This window comes from Triturus cristatus, chromosome 2_2 (genome assembly GCF_964204655.1).
Source record: "Triturus cristatus chromosome 2_2, aTriCri1.1, whole genome shotgun sequence".
Lineage (NCBI taxonomy): Eukaryota > Metazoa > Chordata > Amphibia > Caudata > Salamandridae > Triturus > Triturus cristatus.
In genome coordinates, this window is record NC_140582.1 from 822,978,704 (window position 1) to 823,000,105 (window position 21,402).

General features: G+C 43.6%; 1 protein-coding gene across 3 annotated transcripts in view; it reads left to right on the top strand.

Annotated features, from left to right (window-relative positions):
• GABRA4 (gamma-aminobutyric acid type A receptor subunit alpha4) overlaps positions 1-21,402 on the top strand; it is a 387,346-nt gene that overhangs the window by 293,628 nt on the left and 72,316 nt on the right. For 2 of the 3 annotated variants that reach the window (XM_085643308.1, XM_085643310.1), the window contains one exon: positions 15,722-15,745. The exons of the other annotated variant lie outside the window; for it this stretch is intronic. In XM_085643308.1, the coding sequence (XP_085499434.1) occupies positions 15,722-15,745 (24 nt within the window). The remainder of the gene's footprint in view (positions 1-15,721; positions 15,746-21,402) is intronic. 3 annotated transcript variants of the gene reach the window in all.

A 21,402-nucleotide genomic window follows, 5' to 3' on the forward strand; every position in this document is an offset into this window, starting at 1 on the left:
TTGATTTCTAATTAGATTCTAATGACTAAGAATAATGAATTCAACTTGTGATTTTAATAAGGATGACTTGTTAAAGATTTGGATAACTAAAACCTTTAACTTATTCCAAACTTTTATTATTGACTGAAAACAGATTAGTGATTGTGATTATAATTTCATGTGATGTACAGCTCCTGATCTTCTCTAAAACAATGGCAACGATCAACTGCCTCAGTGACAGCGGGAAGTAGCCCAGATGATGGGAAACTGAGATTTTAATGAAAACTGATTCCCACTCAAACATGTTCACTAAATTTCAAACATAAACATAATAAAATTTTTGTATGACCCTGGTATTACTTCCCATACGATGATCCTCACCCCAAATAAAGAGGGCAGGGGGCAGATGGGATGAGGTAATGAGAGCGCGTTTCCCATGTTCCTGGCTCTTAAACCTGAATTAGCGTGATTTAGCCCCAGACACGTTTTAGCTGTCAACTATGTGCTGGAGAAAAGTGCTTTGTGTAATCCTACTACGGATGCAAACTCCAGTTGGTTCCCGAATCAGGATTACCACAGCTGTTAGAATGGGGGTAATCTGTATTTGTATTTGTTAGAGAAACTATGGGGCAGCTGTGCGCGGTACAAATAAAAATAACATAACAAATAACATTAATAGATTCACTTTGTTTATTTGAAGTGATTTACGTTATGCCATTTCTTTAATAATTTGCTAAGCGTTTTTGAATGCACACTGACAGTTGCCTCACTTGGTTGATAATTAACCAGTAATCCGAGTTAGTGGCTGAATCAACATTGCTACAAATGCGGGGGAAATGACACTGCCAATGCCCTGTGAATCCATATTGGCATTTCCAGCTCAGTTGTAATAATAGCTTTAGTATGTCCCAGCACCATGTAAACTGTATGTATACATTTATGCTGCATCATGAAAATACACTGGGTTTCATTAATGTATACAGCAAAAGTAATGGTACACCCTGGTTTTAGGGACTCTTGTGAAAAGTGTTTTAACTGTTGAAAACCCTCAGCTTTGGTAAACATGAGGGTTTGTGACCCGTAAAACACTTTTTTGGAATGTACTAAACTCTTTAAATGATTTATAAAAGGTTTACCATATCATTAAATGGGTTTGAAATCCAAATAGGTATTTGGAAGGGGTCTTTTAGGGGTGTCCCTTCCAAATACTGTTTCCTTATTGTTAGAGATCGGGTTATTAGTTGGGCAGGGTGTGAGGCCTGTGCAAGTAATAGGTCCACAATGGTCTCCATTCTTTGAACCAAATTCCCCATTGTAGCACTTGACTCTATCAGGGTAGCATAGCAGAGCAGCACTGAAAAATTGATTTACCTTTCAGTGATTTTTCTTTGAAAAAAGAAAAGTAAATGTATTACACATAGTACTAAATGCTATACTTTCATTGACAAATATACATATATATGGCAGATTCAAAATAACTTGACATTCTGAAATTATATTTGAATCAATGAGTCATGACCCATAAACTCTTAGCATTCCCCACCTATACCAGATTGAACATCACAATATAGAGGGGGTATATATTAGTAAAGCAGGCCTATTGGCTTTTCAAATGTCACCACACCAAAGTATAAGGCATGCCTATTGGTTTTTTCATAGCATCACCACAACAGTAATAAAAGGCAAGACTACAAAGGTAATCCAAATTAATATATATAGCAAGCCTATTGGCTTAGTCAAAGTTTCACCGTGTTAAAATACAAATAATCCACATGGTAAAAAGTACCATCTTGTCGTTGGAATGATTTAACCATGTGTTGATGCAATCAATATTGTCAATAAAGCAATGTAATGTTTATCAAAAATTGCTATCAATAATATGTTGTCAATGAAGAATTTAAAATGAACATAACATGGGTCCATATCTTTCTTACACACTATTCGGCCACATAAAATTCAGCCATGATTCCAACCACTAGAGATCCCTCCATTCCAAGCCTGTATAACAAAAGTTCTAGCCCTAGGAGTTTTTTTTCAAAACTGTGAGAAACTCTCTTGGGATCATAAATTCCAGCACACAAAAGACTATGGGTACTTTCTGAATTCTTTCTGGGGGTGCTGTGGCAACTCCTGCAGCACCCCACAACATTTTGCCAACACATTGATGGTGCCCTTGTCAAGATTAGGGCACCACATTGCTGGTCAAATCTGTAAAAAAAAAAAAAAAAAAAAAAAAAAAGCCCTTGCACGGCTTTATGGGGTAGTCCAGCCCCAGAAGCATTGAATGGTATAGCAGCTAGTCTCTGCTGTGTTCGGGAACCGGTTGTTGCTTTTTTATTTTTATTTTTTAACATTTTTGTTTTGTTTTGGTAGGGAGCACGGGCCCATTCAGAACCCCTGATGCACATTTTGTTGTGGCAGTGTGGTGAACACTTTCCTGGACCGACCAGCTGGCTCCCCGCATGGCTAGCACCGTTTGCTTCTGTGGGAGCCAGCAACTGCACGCTCCCTGGTGCTTCTTTGTGGGCGGGGTGGAGAAATTTGTGGTTTGTGTCCCACTCCCGGGATACTGGCATGAAAAATGGGGTAGCACACAGGCATCGGGGGGGGGGGAGGTGCGCTCAAGGGGACCCCTTGAGCCATCAAAACAGTAACACTGGGGAGGGTGCCACCACACATGCCTGCTCTCCCAAAATAAATCAGTCTTTGCACCGATCCCTGGGCACTGGCCCACCTGGGAGGTATTTCAGGAATCGCTGCAGAGTGCCATGCATTCCGTTCTTCACAAATCTTAACGGTCTTAATGCTATAAATGTGACAAACTTGGGCCCGATGGGCTAATTTTAATGATCCTGTTCCCTTTTTATTCTTGGTGGTGAGCTCTAGCCACCAGGAGCTTTTTAGTAAGTCTCCTAGTGTGGTTGGATTCTACAGTGAGCTGGTTTCACTGGCTCCCTGTGCCAGCCATCTCCTCTGCTGTTGTCTCCATAGTCACCCATGGCCTCCTGGCTGTCTTTGAGGAAATATGGGAGTACAGTTAAGCCCAAGTCTTCACCCGGCTGGTCATCATATGGTCTAAGGGGGCCAGCAGCACTGACCCTTAGAGAGAACCTCTAGTCCTGGGGTCAGCTGCAGACAGAGTCCTCAGTCTCTCAGGGGGCTTGTCCTTTCAGCTGTCCATTGTGTTTCCACTGTCCCAGTCCAGGTCCAATGTCTTGCTGTCCTTCATGTTCAGAGGTGCCACTTTTATGCCCAGTTGGTGGGGGAATCCCCCTTTGTTTAACCCTCCGCCTTTCCTGGGTGTGGCTCCAACCAGGCTAGTGACACAAAAGGCGTGAGTCAGGTCTCTTTCTGTGTGCTGCGTAAAGGCGTTTTGTAATCAGGGCAGGGACCATCTCCTCACCAGTCACCATCGAATCCCTCTACACCCTGGTCCTTATGTGCACTGTTTGGGTTCAGTCGGCATTTCCCAGTGGGAGATCCATCACCAGTCCAAACAGCTGGAAACTCCCAGAAATTTCAGGCAGAAAAATGCCAACTTTCTAAAAGTCGCATTTCTAAAAAAAAGAAATTTAAAATGGAACCTCAGTATTAAAGATGCCTTTAAATTGCAATTCAAAAGGTTGAAAACATTTTTTTTTTTCTAGCTGCTATCAATTTGAATCTAGCATTTAATGAATGCACCAATGGTTCCCTATAGCAGTGACCAGACTTGCCACCGTGAAAATCGTTTTTGGGAATGTTTCATTGTAAGGAGATGTTCAATTACTACATTCTACATTCCCTACTTTTACATATCTGCATAATGCCTTTATGGGCAATAAGGCCTACATATGAGTGAAGTTAACATTTAAAAGTGAGATTCAGGCCTGTCACAAGAATATTTTGACCGGTCAGATTTGCAGCTTAAAACTGCCACAGGAAGTAAGCATCCCAGTGCCCCTTATCCTAGCTATGTCCTTATTTTATGTTATGCTATGGTATTTAGTTTTCTAACACGCGCAGCTACTCCAAGGAGTGTCCCGACGCGAGCACAGAGGGACTAAGATGCTCGTCCATACTAAACAAAGACATGAGTTTTTTTTTTAAAAATTAAAACTACAGGATCTTCAATGTTGCGAAGCGCAAACAGAAGAGCGTTCCAGGCCTGGGCCGCCATAACAGCGAGGGAACAGCCACCAAGCCTGTGCCGATAAAAACGGGGAACCTTTGCCAGGAGAAGTCGTTCTATATGTTAAATGGTAGCGGCAGTCGTAGTCGATAACCTTTCAAGTATTGCCCGGCGGTAATCGCCTCTTATACCATTCGATGCTAAACCAACAAAGAGGCAGGCGCCGGAGACTGGAAGGCAGGAAACAAGGTTTTATTCTCTCCGGAGGAGAACACATCAGGTCAGACAGCAAGGTATCGTCATGAGGTGCTCTAACCACATCTCTGAGGCCTGGCCTCTTATACACAGGTTTATGACTTTATTGCAGGCTTATCATACATGGCACATTCTTGAGGTCGCTTTAATACATGAAAGAACATCCTCAGAATCCCCACTTCAAGCTTGTTCCCACACATATCTACAGTGGAAGCCCCCACCCCCCCCACAGTGGGAGATGGCCATCACACAGCTGAACATTCCGCCAATTCCCGGGGGTGTGTGCGACCGGTCGGGTCTCAGGGGGTGGGGGGGGGGGCCTGATCTGCTGTAATCCCTTTGATGTGGGGTGTTTCCTTTACAGTAGGGGCAATAAACTGCATCCGCAGGGCTGGGTGATGGCCTGGGATCGGTTCGGACAATCGGGCGCGGAGGAAGGGGGTTATCAGAAAGGATGTATGACCATGTATGGGATGAAAAGGAAGTGTTGGTCAGGCACGGGGTGCGATTCCATGGCAGGGTTGCGCAGAAGGAGAGGTTTTACAGCCCATGTACGAGAGAGCGGGGTGGCCAGCGCGCGGGGGATGTTCGCAGCGCCTGAGGGGCGCGCTGGTGATCGGTAATGAGCGGGGAGAGAGAGTGGGGTGCCTGAAATGGCTGTCGTACGTTTCCGGTGCGTGGCGCTGGGGAGAGGCAAGATGGCGCAGATAATGTTCAGTTGTAAACTAAATTTCCACAGTCCTCCCTTTTAACATATCTCGCCAGCTTGCCTGGCCGACATTCACCTTCGTTAACCTTTTAGCCATAATATCGTAAATGTTTTTCATGCATTCCCTAAAAGTACAGAGTCTTAGGACAGGCGGGAGCAATCTGACACAATTGTACATAGTTACATGTGGTTGACGTGACAGTTGATGGCGTAGCGTATACAGAATTTCATTAGAACACAAACTCGATACTTGAAAAAGGTTCGGTAAAACAAGGGATAATTACGCCCATTTACTTAAGGCCTAGACTTCGCGTGGATCAAGCTAAACAGCATAGTCATGTGTACGGTTGATGTTATACAAATGTCATTATACAAAGTTAGAGTTTCTTAACTTATCAGTGTACAGTTGGAAGTGACTGATACAATATCACGAAAACTCGATTGGAAGATAGTCAATATAAAAGCGGTTGGGAGAGGAATTCAACTTAACATGAGTTACAGTCAGGGAAGGGAGTTCTTCTTTCCAGTGTCCTATTATAACGAGCCATCACTGGTAAGCTCTTATTGTTCTTCTTCTTTTGTTGGCACTGTTGAGCACCGGCGGTGGAGCTAAGGTCCAGCTCAAATCCAAGTTTTCACGTAGCAGGGTGTGACCATTCGTGGTTCTCAGATCACAGTCCTGTTCCCTAACTCATTTTATCATAGGTACCTTGAGACGGGGTACCCGCATTTTGTTCTTCTGTTGTTAAGTCAAATTCAAAATCCATATAAGAGAGAGAGAGAGAGAGAAGGGGTGTGGCGTACTTTGGGATGCCGAGGGAAGAGGGGGTGGAGTGGGATCGGATCAAAAAGCAGACCAAGGAGAGCAGAATCTTTCAGCACTGGGCCCATCAATCGGGCCCGACGGGTTGGGACTTCAGGCACGCTGGTCAGCGAGCAGGGGGCCTCGAGATAGCCCTTCGTTCTATCGTCTATCATGCTGATAATGGTGCCTCGTCTCACGCCCTTTTTGCTTCGTTGCTCCCCCCCTTGGTCGATGCCATAGAGGTTCCATGGTCCTCAGCCAGGCTGTGCGTCACGTCCGACCCCTCTCTTCCGATGGCCGCAGGTTATCTTTGAATGAGTACAAGAAACAAAATCTTAGAGAGTTGGCAGGGAAGACATTTACACACTTCATCCTCTCTCCCAACCACCGAGTAGTTGGGGAAATGCTTTTATCGGTCGCTGTATGATTGATGTCTATTAACTCTTATGTCGGTGCATGTTACTAGTTTATTAATCATTGCTGCGGTGCAGGTTTCTGTGGGTGTTCCTGCAAATTTCCATCGTCTGGCCTGCTAGGTGTCGATTCCTGTGCCCTATAATCGTTGCAGGAAGCCTGACATCTGTCAACTTTCTGGTCTAGCAAAAATTCGAACCGGCTTCTCCGGTAGAGACTCGTTCATCTTAACACAAGTTCTGTTAATACACATTTTCCTCCGAGGACTGCTAAAAAAGTGCGAGGTGCTACTGTCATGGATTCACAGACATCTATTTCGGGGAGGGACACAAGCTAAACATTTTTCTTGCTGGAGACAATAGGTAACCCTCATCAGCTTAGGCGATGTACCTTTAGAGAACAAAGTCATCAGCTGTTTTGCTCGAAATACTCTGGGACGGCTAGTACAGAGCTGGGGTGATTCTGGGAGGACGGGGTGCTTAGACATTCTAGTTCGGAACAATTGGGCGGGGGCAATTCTGGGCGGTGGAGATGGTGTCGTTAGAGCTCTAAAAACGAAAACCACTGACAAATAGTCCCCGTGATGAGGGCCAGATTGGGAGACATCAGTCGTCTTACCTGTCATTTCTTTCTCAGCCAATTAAGTTCAACATTTGCAGAAAGGAGAGGTAGTAACGTGGTAAAGTACGGTCGTTTTTGTTTCTGTCAATTTGTTCGAACACCACCGTGTTTTATGCCAATTATACATATACTGAGGAGGTATAGTGTCGTTAATTTATTCAAAAAGAGAGAGGGCAAGAGAGCCTTCAGCGAGGGAGGGAGAGAGAGTGAGTGAGTGAGTGAGTGAGTGAGTGAGTGAGTGAGTGAGTGAGTGAGTGAGTGAGAGAGAGAGAGAGAGAGAGAGAGAGAGAGAGACGCGCGCATCAAGTAGGCTATTTGGCATACGTACGACACAAAACGAGAGTGAGAGAGAGAGACATGTGTACGATAATAGGCTACTTGGTGCACACACAACATGGAGTAGCACGGGTCAGTTCTATGTAAGAAAACACAAGCGGGGGAAAGACATAAAGTCGGTGATCACGTATACACAAATACCGGATAGGGCGTGACAGTACATACATCAAGCGCAGAAACTTAAGACGGAGACACAGGGCTACGTTGAGTATGGGGACCTCTCCTTTCCTGTCCTCTTTCCTATGCACGCTGCGTATTTTCAGTATTTTGTAATTTATTTTGGGGGGGGGTGTCGGACCTTTTACTCCCCTCCCTTTGATCGATAGACAAGCACTTCAATTATACGATGACGTTCTCTTCAAGCGACCCAAGTATATGAAATGCATACACATTCATACCGTATAATCGTAGCACACACGCACAGTCATACCATACAGTTTTTCACGTTCCCAATGGTGGTCTGCACTTCGCGCACTATCCCACAACGTTTGCCTATGTTTTTCCCTATATTGAGCACGGTGCGGTCCATGTCCACTCCATTCTTCAGTCGCAACTTCGTCGTGACCTATAGAGAGGGAAAAGAGGGGGGGGGATGTGCAGTATTCAAAGTACATTAGCGCGCCTAGACACGAAAAAGTTCTACTTACCACGTACTAGGCTAGCCGCAGGAGTGGGTAATACCACAGACCTATTATTCTTTTCTTCCGATATACAAAGATGCTCTATTTCATTCATCTCCTAAATTCGGGTTCCCTGGTCGTACATGTATTTCTCAATCGGTCGTATATTATGGTGCAAGATACCATACCTTGCATTCGGCATATACCTTAAGCTATAGTCGACCATTTTCTGACAACTCTTGGAAAAAGACAGGAGTGACGGGTACAAATTCCGTTAATCAAAAAAGATTCAGGCAAATGGGGTCTGCATTATCTGCTTTCTATTGCTTGGGAGTAACAATCATTTATTCAAAAACCTTTACCAACCTAGATGATTTGTCATGACACTGATTTCGTAATTCCTTTAAGAAGCCCTTTATTTAAAACAATGTCAGTATACAAATACGGGCCTACAACCGTTCAGGCCGGCCACGGTGTGAAAGGCGTCTCGGCGCCATTTTGGGGCGAGGTCGGGTGGGTCCAGTGCACAGTCTAAGTCTTCCCACTAACTAGCTGCTGGACCAGAATCCCTTTCGGTACTTCGAGAACTTTTCGTCAGCGTCAGCTTGCTTCAGCATGGTGTCACCGCGGTCTTGTAGCGATGCCGTGGTCCGTCCTTGGGGCGGGACAGCAGGCGGGTTCTTCCGCTGTCGCCCTGAATCAGTCTTTCTTTTACGGCACCAAACGGAGGCAAGATGGCTGCCGCCCGGGGCAAGGACAAGTTAATGTGGAATAATCAAGCAAATAGCGGCGATTGCCCCCACCGGAGGTCCACGGGAGTCGAATGTCAATGACTCCCGCAGAATCTGCAAAGCTGAGAGGGTGTTTTTCAAGGGTGGGGCCCACGCCCGAGCAGACAAGCTTCCGAGTCCAGAGCCGTCTTTTTAGCGGGCCGGGCCTAAATCTGAAGAACCAACCGCCATCTCGGGAGTCCAGTGGCAGCGACAGCAGCAGTTCGATGGTATCGCCACCGGGGTGGGTCCCTCGATCACTCGGCTGCGGGAGCCCATTTCTCGAGTGAGACGCTAATGGCAATCTTAGTGGATCCGCGCCTGAGTGGTTACCCGGCAGGCAAGACTTGAATGGCTGTCCTGCTGCAGCTGGTCGGTGAGTGCAGGGGCGCCCACTCAGCCGGCCGGCGAGTGAAACGGCAGGGGTGCCTTCTCTGTTGGCGAGCCTCCACCTGGGGAGGCGGGGGAGGCCCGTCCGCGTCGCTTCCCCCCTGCCAGGGCACCCTTCGCTGCCGGTCGAAGCAGAGAATGGGAAGGCCAGTACAACGTGGTGGACTCTCCCCTGGCGCTGCCAGGGTCCCGGCGCTGCGCGTAGCCTCCGGTACTCGCACAATCGTCCGCCACTGATGCCGCCTCACAGGCCGATGGATTTTGCAGGTCTTTTATAGCCCAAAGCCAACTAAAAGGACCGCCCAAAACAGGCCAATGTTGCTATTTCGAAGAAGGAGGGGCGAGGACTGTCATGTAAATAGTTGTTTAAAAACGTGTTTTAATGTGTTTACCCTGTTGGCGTGTTGTTATACCTATAAGTTATTAAAATGTTATAACTATACTACTTTGTTGGAGTGTTGTACATATTTGCAATCTGGTAACGAGCACAAGGATGTTACTGCGTAATCGGAAAAATAACATAGCCCAATTGTGCGCGATCTAGCCCAGTTCGGGGACGTCGATAGTGGGTACCAGCAGGCTTCCGTTGGTGCAGGATTTTGTCGCGTTTACTAGGCGGGGTGGGCAGTAAGGCAGACATGTTTTAGGCAATGAGAGCGGCGGAGCCGAGCTACCTCGTGGCTACCTCGACCGTGGGCTTGGCTCCTCCTCCTAGTTTCATATTCCTCGTAAAGGGCTATTTCCTAGCGTTTCTTGTGTTTGTAGGGTCAAAAAGGGTCCCATCAGCGGTTCACTGGTCTCACTAGATTATTTTTGTTTCTTTATAGCGATTTTTATTCCCTAGCTTGCTGTAAGCTACAGCGACTAATCCATATTTAGTAAATATGTCCTTATTAGGGGTGTCTTCCAGTGGAGCTGGATGGTTCGTCTCTAATAAGCGGTCCGGGCAGAACCAACTACCAATCAGTGGGGAGAAGATAGGCATGACGGGTTACAAAGGGGACAAAAGTCAGCACTACCTATCTTTTCACTGCTTGCAAAGACTAGATAGAATATCTCTATTCCACGTTATTTGTAAGCAGAGAATACCTCCAAAGAACCAATATCGAACAACTAGTGTTCGGACAATCAATAAATCAATGGTGAGAAAGAGATAGGCACGACGGGTTACAATGGGGACAAAAGTCTGCGTTACCTACCCTTCACTATTTGCAAAGACTAGACAGAATATTTCTATTCTACATTATTTGCAAACAGAGAATATCTCAAAGAGTACTATCCTTCAAAACAATCAATATTCGGACAATCAATCAGTGGGGAGATAAAAATAGGCACGACTGGTTACAATGGGGACAAAAGTCTGCGTTACCTATCCTTCACTATCTGCAAAGGGAGAGAGAGAGTATTTCTACTCCTCCCCGTTTGCAGACAGCGAATATCTCAAAGAGAACAATCAATAAGCAATACTAGTATTTTCAATCAATCAATCAATCGTTTCGCAATTTGTCGTGTTTCACGACCTTACCCGGACCGCGTGGACAGTTTCTCGTCTTCCGCCTCCAGCGCCCGATGGTCCTCTACTCTCCGTATTTGCCGCGGCACTCCTGATGGTTCCCAGTCAGGACCGTAGATCACTCGAGAGAGGTCTGCTCGGAACCAGTGAAGTTCGGATGATCGGCTGCCAGACGAGGGTCTATCGGGCAGGAGCTCTCCCGATCGTTGCAGTCGTTCACTCTGTCGTCGGGACCTCTCTCACTGGATCCACGTGTCGCTGATGGGCCCCACGCTTGGGACGCCAATTGTTAAATGGTAGCGGCAGTCGTAGTCGATAACCTTTCAAGTATTGCCCGGCGGTAATCGCCTCTTATACCATTCGATGCTAAACCAACAAAGAGGCTGGCGCCGGAGACTGGAAGGCAGGAAACAAGGTTTTATTCTCTCCGGAGGAGAACACATCAGGTCAGACAGCAAGGTATCGTCATGAGGTGCTCTAACCACATCTCTGAGGCCTGGCCTCTTATACACAGGTTTATGACTTTATTGCAGGCTTATCATACATGGCACATTCTTGAGGTCGCTTTGATACATGAAAGAACATCCTCAGAATCCCCACTTCAAGCTCGTTCCCACACATATCTACAGTGGAAGCCCCCACCCCCCCCCACAGTGGGAGATGGCTATCACACAGCTGGACATTCCGCCAATTCCCGGGGGTGTGTGCGACCGGTTGGGTCTCAGGGGGTGGGGGGGCCCTGATCTGCTGTAATCCCTTTGATGTGGGGTGTTTCCTTTACAGTAGGGGCAATAAACTGCATCCGCAGGGCTGGGTGATGGCCTGGGATCGGTTCGGACAATCGGGCGCGGAGGAAGGGGGTTATCAGAAAGGATGTATGACCATGTATGGGATGAAAAGGAAGTGTTGGTCAGGCACGGGGTGCGATTCCATGGCAGGGTTGCGCAGAAGGAGAGGTTTTACAGCCCATGTACGAGAGAGCGGGGGTGGCCAGCGCGCGGGGGATGTTCGCAGTGCCTGAGGGGCGCGCTGGTGATCGGTAATGAGCGGGGAGAGAGAGTGGGGTGCCTGAAATGGCTGTCGTACGTTTCCGGTGCGTGGCGCTGGGGAGAGGCAAGATGGCGCAGATAATGTTCAGTTGTAAACTAAATTTCCACACTATATGTGCAGTACAAATTACCATGAAATTACCGGGAGTGAGACTCCAATAGGGAGACCAATTCACAGTAAAGGTCCAAAACTGTGTAATCAAAAAGTAAAACGTCAGGGTGTACTTAATGGTTGGAATCAAGTTGCAACACATTTGGTACCCATTAATGTTTTGCAACCAGAATCCAACTCCAACGAGGGGATCCCCTTCTTCTTCGTGAATGTTGACAAAAGATTGCTTAATTTAAAAGCATTCACAGATGTTGCTGTCTGCTGATCCCAGCAGGGCATCATCCCTGTGCTAGTGGCCGATGCTAGTGGGTTGCAATTTGCGACATACCTCTTGCATACTAATAAAGTTGTGCGAATTGCGACCCTCTAAGATTCAGCATTTTGAGAACGACTTTTAAATACATAGTCCGGTTTGCAAAATACGAATGCATTCAGTAGAATCCAGTGCACAAATTGTGATCATTTTCACTGAATCCATTTTATTACATTCCAAATAGGAAATAAATTGTGAATCATTATTGGTGACAGTTTAGGATTTCCTCTTTGGAATATTTGCACAAGGCGGCCTCAATGAGGCATTCTTATAGTTGATGTGACAGCTCAAAGTTGATGGGGTAAATGCTTAGGATCAAACTGTGAATTTTTCCAGGTGGATCCCAGGCCCATGATTTACTTTCCTGTGCTATTGCAGAAGGCAGCCAACCAATTGTTACATATATGCTGACAAGGGGGCTTGTCCCATGCTGTAAAATCAATCAGCATGAATGGCACCACATGGTGCAACAGAGCGTGCCGCTTCTTTCTGCCCCTCAAATAGATTTTCTACTCAAGAAGCAGCTTTCTGCCCATGAGTGGCAGCTTTCTCAACGTGAGCGGTAGTGACCTGCTGCGACCGCCGGCATCGATCAATATTGCTGGGAGGCGGTCTCGTGCTTGATTTTCTTGCTGCGAGAAAAAACTCTGCCACACTGCGGTGGGCAGGGTTTTTCCAAAACTCCATGCTCCAAGCAGAGTGTGGAGTGGACAAAACATCACAAACTCTGCCGGAGGAGCAGAGTTTACCGCCCACCCCTACTTTTTAGCCTGCTTTTCGAATGTATGGGTTTACAATCTGGCTCTAATGACCATGAGTGCCATCCCCTATTTAAACAAGGTTGCTGCATAATGGGCAATTCAACTGCTGAATATAAGGTACTCTGCCTCTAAATGTGGGCATCATACTTGTTTTTTGTTTTACATTTATACATTTATAATTTCTTCTGACTTTCATGATTGTTCCCTTTTTTCTCTACAGGGCTCTTGATTGTAAGCCCTGGGACTTCCTTTTGTATGTGTTTCTTGATGCAGTCGGTTTGGGTTTATTTTTTGTGAGGCTTGTAGCTGTCTCTGTAGTATTTCATTTAGATCCACTGATATCTGCCATCTTAGATAAGTATTGGTTTACATTATATTGATGTAGGCAGTAAATATTGAGGTTACTCTACTGTGTGGTCACAATATTGTGACCATAATATTGATGGACAAAATATTGAAAGGTAAGTTTGTGTAGAGTTTCTATACCTAATTCCACAAACACGTACCTGTGTGATGTATATATCTTCAAGGCATGTAGATGTAGATTTAAGAATAGCAAATCAATACCTCCCCCTGGTCACTTACCTCTTTGATATTCTGTTGCTCTATAAATTGGTCACATTATTGTGATCATTCAATATTGTGGCCTCAATATTTTCTACCACAATCCATTCTAGTTGTTATGATCATGAACAGGGGCACCTGTTTAAACACATTGGCACAGGCGGCATGACAATAACAAGTCTATCTGCACCGGTCTCCACTTCATTCGCTCCCAGGTCCAATGACCCTCCATCTGCAAATCAAATTTTAAATACTGAGCTTTTGGACCTTAATAAATCTCAAGAGGTATATGTATCTTCAGCAAGGAACAAAGTAATTAATTGCTATATGAACACATAGTCTTCTTAAATGGAACTGCCTTGAATCCCGCTAGTAGAAAGGATGTTAAATCTTTCCTTGCTAATGCCAACTTAATCCCTCCTATAATTTAAACTAGCTCTTTTTTTATTGATTTCATAAGTGATCGTTGTTACTGAAAAATGGCTTCTCTTTTGATTACAATCTTTTCTTCATTACACTAATTAATAAAGTTGCCTCATCCTGTTTTTTCTACTTACTTTTATTGCGTAAAATTCTTCTTCTTGTCCTCGTGAATCCTCAAAAGCAGGTAGTCCAGGCAGTTATTTTGTCATGCATTGACTACTGAAATTGACTGTATCCAGGCCTCTGAGCAATACTTTGGATCAAGCTTCTGCTGATTTAAAATAGTTCATCCAGACTTCTGTGGGGCTTCTTTCTCCTTTGTCCTAATGCAGGTCATCTTCGGTCTCTTCACTGGTTTCTGGTACAAAAGCACTCTGTTTAAAGCTTAATGCATTGGTCAGAAGCCCGTCTCAGTCTCATATTAATTCTCCCTGTCTAAACCGCACTCCCTTATCGGCCACAGGACACTTGATTATGGTTCTTAAAATAAACAAGGCGCTGTTAGGTGGGTAACTATTCTATTTCTGCACTTCTACGCCCTGGAATTAGTTTCCTCTTTATCTGAACTCAACTACCTACTATTTAGGCAAAGATTTAAAAAACATGGGTATTCCTGTGGCTTTGCACCATCCATCTTTCGTTGTAGCAGTAAGCGCCTGGACACCCTACTTATGTTACCTGTGGCTCTATTCAAATATTTTCATTCTTTCGTTCATTTTGTAGCAGTGTTATTAGAACAGATCTTCTGAGGTTTATTCAGATTAACAATCCATTCTACATCAAAACGCTTACATCAATATTTTTTTTCTATTAAGTGTGTAATATGTTTCATAAAACCGTGTAAAAAATAATAACAATTCAAATAGTTTAATTATTATTGAAACAAATAGAAGCTTTTCAAAATACATTTGCAGAATTCCAGATGCTCCCGATTACAGATCTGTTGGCAAATTGCAAATGATCTGAGAGATCTCCAATATTATCTATTATGCTGTGAGACTGCTAAATAGTAGGCGCTATTAAAATAATTGTAGTCCAGCTGTAGTTTCTGGAGGAATTTGATAGCTCGGACTTAAAAATCTATAGGTGAATTCCTCGCGTGCAAGCCTCACCTATACTGCTGTGTGCTATAATATTTAATCAATATTTTAAGTCCTGACAATTATAATCTAATCGTGAATACAGCTAATGTTTTTTTATGTTTAACAGTCATTGTTTGATATTGCAGCAGGAAATTGACTTAGAATCTGGAGCCTGTAAGGACAACTCAAATTTCCACTGCTGTATGCACTATTGATGTGAATGATAAGACTTCCTCTGAAGCGATGCCCAAAGAATATGGGATGTCACCTTCTGCAGATGTACCAAAACAATTAGCATTTTGGCGGTCTTGGTAGAAGCCAACATTTGTGTGATAATGAAGGGCAACAATGTCAGCCTGCAAATAGTCTTCCTCTGTTAGCCCCAAATCCTGGAGACATATTAAAAGCATCCGAGTCCGATCCAAAGAGTTTCTCCCATTTGTGCAAATCTCTGGGCACCATCGAGTGAGGGGAATTTGAAATATCACAATTACCCATATATCCTTTTGTTCTTACAAAGCCAACCACTAGCTGGAGCATTTTGTTTGTGTGAAGGGACGTTAGTTCATAAGTAATGGAGTGATGATTATGAATCAGAAAGTTAATTTGTGATTAAATTAGGCATTATCTACTGCTTTTGACTGCAACAGTAACAAATGCGCAATGCTCCTGTGTGATTTCTAACTTTCTTTGATACAATCTGTTCACACCAGTGGTACAGTGAATTTCGTATTTGAAAAATGTTGGCACTTTGGTAATATTTAGTGTGGTGTTCATAGGAGCCTAATGGCTGTTGTCTGTCATCAGAAATATTTAATATGCAGTTTGTGATTTGTGGTGTTGTTCAATATCCTACAAATATATTTATATTACTTGCTTATTCCCTTTTCTTAGAGTAACTTCTTGGAGGATTTCAAGGTAATTCTATCTATTTTTTTTAAACATAAGAATATGTATTCTAAACTGAAATATTGATTACCTTATCAATTGAGGAAAGAGGTTCGGGGAAAATAACTACATACTTTATCCTTTACTGATAACATGACATTCTTTTTTTACTTTACTCTCCAAATTATTCCATATTGAGTAAGACATAATGTGGGAAGTATGATATCCTAGACCATTTTGTTTGTGAAGGTTCTTGGGGGATAATCATGTTGGATTTTATATATTTGCTTGTTTACCAAGATACAATATACGTGAGCATCTTCCCAGCATGTATCTTGGCTCACCTTACATCAACTGGAATAAATACTTCACAGAAAGCTTAAATCAAGATATACATAGGATGAATAAAGTAATAAAAAAGAAGGTGCAGACTATTAACAGAAAAGTAAAGATAGGTGGAACAGGATATTGGTGTATGCTGGGACTGCCGACTTTGGAAATAGTTTATGTGATTTGTAATTAAAGATTTGATGGGTTCATTCAAATTAAAAGGAAGGTTAAGAGTGCAGCCCAAAATGAAGCATTTCTTTATCCAGAAAATATAAAAGTTGATGTCCCCGATATCAATCTTTATTTTCTTTCTGCAAGAGATCACACTGACATGGAGATTCATGCATTACACATGCATTCCTTTATTAACCAGTGAAAGAAAATAAGCAGTCAGGGTACTTTATTGAACTGAACAGCCTCTATAACTCTCAGGAACCACTCTCATTGAATGTCCAGAATTTATTTCCGAATGTCATTATTTGGTAGTACTGTTGGCAGCATCGTTTTGACAAGACAGCAGAACTAAAAGCCACCTGACTCTTAGTTCTGCATCAGGAGTACAGGTCTAAACGTTTTTAAAAGAGGCAAGGCCTGATTCACAAAGGTAAACTTACACTTTGTGTAATTTTACTATTTTTTTTATATCCACAAACCGCATTGTTAAAAAATTACTATTCGTGAAATTGAACTCGTAGTATATAATTGGCAAACAAATATTAATCCTTCACAAAGTGATAGTATACGTTTTTAGAATCACGGATTGTCAAAATTCGTTTTATGACAATTGGTTACTTTAATTACCCACCACTAACCATGGTATGTTTATTTGTTAATCAATACAGTGACTTCACATATTTTTACAATAATGTAGAATCGGAATGTACCCTGCAAGTGTATGTGGTTTATTTGGTAAAAAGAGTCATATTTTTACACGAAAAGTGCGCCTTGTATGCCGAAAGAGTAACTGCCTTGCTAATTCGACAATTTAAACTGTTGTACTTGGGCGCCACAGTGCTCTAAGAATTTGTTGGTGCACAAAATATGATGGGGTGACTGACTGCCAGGAAACATTGTGCACTAAGGGCTGTATCAGAAGAGATGTGTGTGCTTCTTTTGTGCGTCTTGAGCGCATACATTAACTCAAAAGATCTCCAAATGAATACAGAACTAGCAGAACTAGGAAACATATGGAAATAATTGCGTTAACTAGGTCTGCCGTCAGAAAAACATTGATTAACTCTGAGAAATGTCTAATTAATGTATGCGCTCAGGATAGCAGAAAGAAGCGCACAGGCGCCTTCTGCGTGAGTGCAGCGCAGAAAACTTCACTCAGAGCAGCACAGCTCCGAAACAGAGAGATGCAGCCACTGCTCTTTGCTTCCAAATTGTGTAGTCTGTGGTTGTATGTCAGAATATCATTAGTAAAAATATCGCTTTGCAGAAATATTGAACTCTAAATGGGTTTAAAAAAAATGTTCCTCCATTGCGGTTTTGATTTTCAATTACTAACACCAATGAAAGTTATCATTTTGTGACCAATATTTAGGGCACAATATTTCTGTCAGCTGATGTCTTGGTTGAAATATTCTCCTACCATACAACAGCCTGTGGGTCATGCAGTCGCTCAAAGAAAATCGATGTATATTTGCGTGCTTTGGACAGCGTGATTGCATAAAATAGGGGCTTACCTCTGCTCTGAGCCAAGCCACATTTTAATTATAAATTATAAGGTCCATTATAATTTGGCTCTAGTTACTACTGTGAGAAATTATGTACAGGCATCGTGCACATTTTTAGGTTAAATGTTCATTTAATGTGTTTTTTGTTAATATACATCTGGTAGTTGAGAGCATATATACATAATGCCTGAGATGCACATTAACAATTTTTCAATTACCTAAATGTATTCATGACTGTTCTAGATCTTAGTCCGTTTGATGCTTGGATGTCAATCCTAATAGTGATTTGAGAAGCAGCGCTGTAACAGACATAGGGCATGATTTAAATTTCGGCCGGCTGAGTATTCTACGTTGGCCTGGTGGAAGACTTAATGTCCACTAGGCCGAGACTACTTTGCCCTCCAAATTTAGAAATTACCACCAAGCTGGCAGTCGTATATAAAGCATTGGCAGGCAACGCCATCACGGTGGTTCCTGTGAGTACTTATTTAAGTTTGATGAATGGTTCCATCAACATGATGGAGCAATCCCTCAAACATTTTTTTTTTATTTAAAAAAAAAAAATATCAAGTGCTCCCTTTGGCATGGGAGTTCATGGGAGCATTAATCAGTTTTCACTGCCCTTCCTGACAAGTTTTTCCAGGCGGTGACAGGCAGTGAAAACTGACCTGTATGTCTGCCCATCTAAATGCTCTCTTACGGATACAGGGCTGCATCACATCAAACAGAATGGGAGCACCAGAAGTTTTCATGATCTTGTGTGCCGAGATGAGATCCTTAAATTGAATGCGTTTCTCAATACGGAGCCAGTTGAGTTTGTACAGCAGCCCCGGAGAAGGGCTAAACTTGGGGAGAGAAAAGAGCAATCTGGCTGCTGCATATTGGATCGACTGTAATCTCTTTAGAGAAGATTTTTTGGTGCCGCGACACAAGATATTGCAGTAGGCCAAACGTGATAAGATGAGGAATTGAATAATCAATTGGCAAAGAAGAGGTTGGAATAGGCCAATAATGGGTTTCAGTATTCTCAACATGCCAGAACAGGTGCCTGCCAAAGTGATAACGTGCGTATCTCACTTGAGGGAATTGTCCACTCAGATTCCCAGGTTTTTCAATTATGTTTTTGGTGAGAGAGGGGACCCCAAGCTCACCGGTCACCACGAGTCTCCCTATGCTTTGGCATGTTTGCCTAAAAGCAAAATCTCTGTTTTGCTGGAGTTCAGCTTTAGACAGTTGTCTACCATCCATCCAGCTTCTGATATCATACAGCTCTGAAAATTGGAAATGTCATTAAAGGAATCAGCCAAAAAAGGAAACAAGCGGCTGAGTATCCTCAACATGCAAGACAATGGATACCCCAAAATGTCTTACCAGTTCTGCCAGAGGTCTAACATGTATATTAAATAGAGCGGGGCTCAGCGAAGAGCCCTGAGGGACCCATGCTGCAAGACTCTGGGAGAGGCAGAAAAAGACGGAGAAATGACTTGGAAGGAACAGTCACCAAGGAAAGAGGTGAACCAGGCCAGAGGATTACCACAAATCCCAACTATCATAGAAACGTTGCAGCAGCACCTTATGAGAAATGGTGTTGAAAACGGCACTCTGGTCCAAAAGAACAAGGTCCGCAGAACCACCCCCGACTACCACGCTACATAGTGACTCAGTCATTGCCAAAAGTCCTGATTCAGAGTTGTGGTGGGGTCTGAAATCATTGTAGGAAATGTCCAAGGTTTGCTGACTTTCTAAGAACTCCGTCAAGAGCTTGTTGACATACTTTTCTGCTACCTTTGATAAAAATGGAAAAAGAGAAATAGGGAAGTAATTGCCTGGGCAGGAGGAATCAAGAGAGGGCTTTTTCAATAGAGGAATCACTTTGGCCTGCTTCCAGGTTTGGGGGACAATGGCAGAGAAGAGGGAGAGATTGGCAATCCCTAAAAGATGAGGGAGAACAACCTCCTTCAATTTTAAGATGGTGTCAGGTTTGAGGGGTTCAGCCAGATTTAACAGCCGCATCTAGGGAGGCGAAGGATGAGAAGTTCAATGGTGGCAATTCCTCAAGGACCTAAAGCAGTGGCACTGTTTTGTCATCCACTGGACCGACCGACGCAGCAGATGTAGCAGAAGGCTGGCGCTCATCTAGATGGTATTAACCTTATCCACAAAATATTCTGCAGTTCTTTTGCAGTGTGCATTCGATAGCTCCACAGGCTTAGGCACGACTGATGTAGTTAGACTGCTATTGTTTTCCTTATTAATTTGTGATAGGCTTTAAGGGCATTCGTATAGAGTGTCTTAGGCCCCGTGTCATAGGACTTTCTCCAGATGCGCTCAAGCACCTTCCAACGCTTTTTTTCTGCAATCAGAATTTCACTAAACCAAGGAGCAGAGGACATGCACCTGGCCGTGGTCTGATGAACTTGTATAAATGGTCTAAGTCCTAAGCAAGCCAGGCCTTTAACTCTGCTTCAGCACGGTCAACATTGAGTTGTAGCTGAGGAAGATGATTGGCTGAGATATAACTACCAAATTCGACTAGTGTAAGCTGTCAAAAGCTGTTTATTGCGAGTCTCAGGGGGTAGGGGTGATATCCCCTTCACCTCCTACTTTCTTTGTGACACACAATTAATTGTAATGCGTGCTTTGTAATTCAGGAGGGCAATTACGAAAGCCTGAATTGTTAATTGGGATTTTGTGTTTGCAAACTCAGATCCACTGGCTTTGCAAGTGCAAAGTCATTTGTGCATCAGGCCCAAAACATCAGCAGATGCATCAATTGCACACTAAAGATAATCCAGTCTGTGCCTGTCCAAGTGGCTGGTAGAAGATGATTCCTAGATACACACACAAATCTTTTCCCCTGCTTTTTTCATATCATGGCAACTGCATGCCACAATGCTCCCCGAAGAGATGTGTGCATGCTTAAGTGCTCCCAACATCTGGCCAGACTATAGTGATTGTTGGACCAGGTTATCTCTACACGATCACATCAGATCTTTCCTTCCTTTGTTGAATCCAGTTTTGTTGCTTTTAGCACTCTGCACACTTTACTCCTGTCGACCAGTGCTAAAGTGCTTGTGCTATTCCCTATAAACATGGTAAAATTGCCCTAAACCAAATTTGTACATTTAGTTTATAAGTCCCTATTAAATAGTACTGTTTGTAACCAGGGCCTGTAACTTGTATGCTACTAGTGGGCTGCAGCATCCCTTGTGCACTAAAGAAGCCTATAAACTAGGAGTGGATGATATATTGTGCTCCACCAGCATAGTTTTGGCCACTCCTCCTTACTCTTGTAATGTGGAGTTGCATTCCAATTCTGTCAACGAGGTGGAGTTTTTCAACTTACCACTTGGTTTGCTAACGGTAAGTTGGAAAGTGCGAGCGAGATCTGGCATCCCTAGTGTGATTTTTGGTTGCTAGAAAGGCACCCTGCGAGTTTCTCCAACGCAGGTGGTAGCAACCATTTGCTGTCAGAAAGCTGCTGCTCAAATAGAAAAGTCACTTTAGCTGCAGCAAAATCAATGCAAGAAGCTGCTCCATCAGGCATGCAGTGTGGTGCCGTTCATGCTGACTTTTTTCATATGGAACGAGCTCCTGGCACTAAATCACAGAGTGAGTAGCATGACGCGCCTATTTCTGCCAGTTTGCAGAATTTTGTGGAATCTTGCTGAGTTTTTT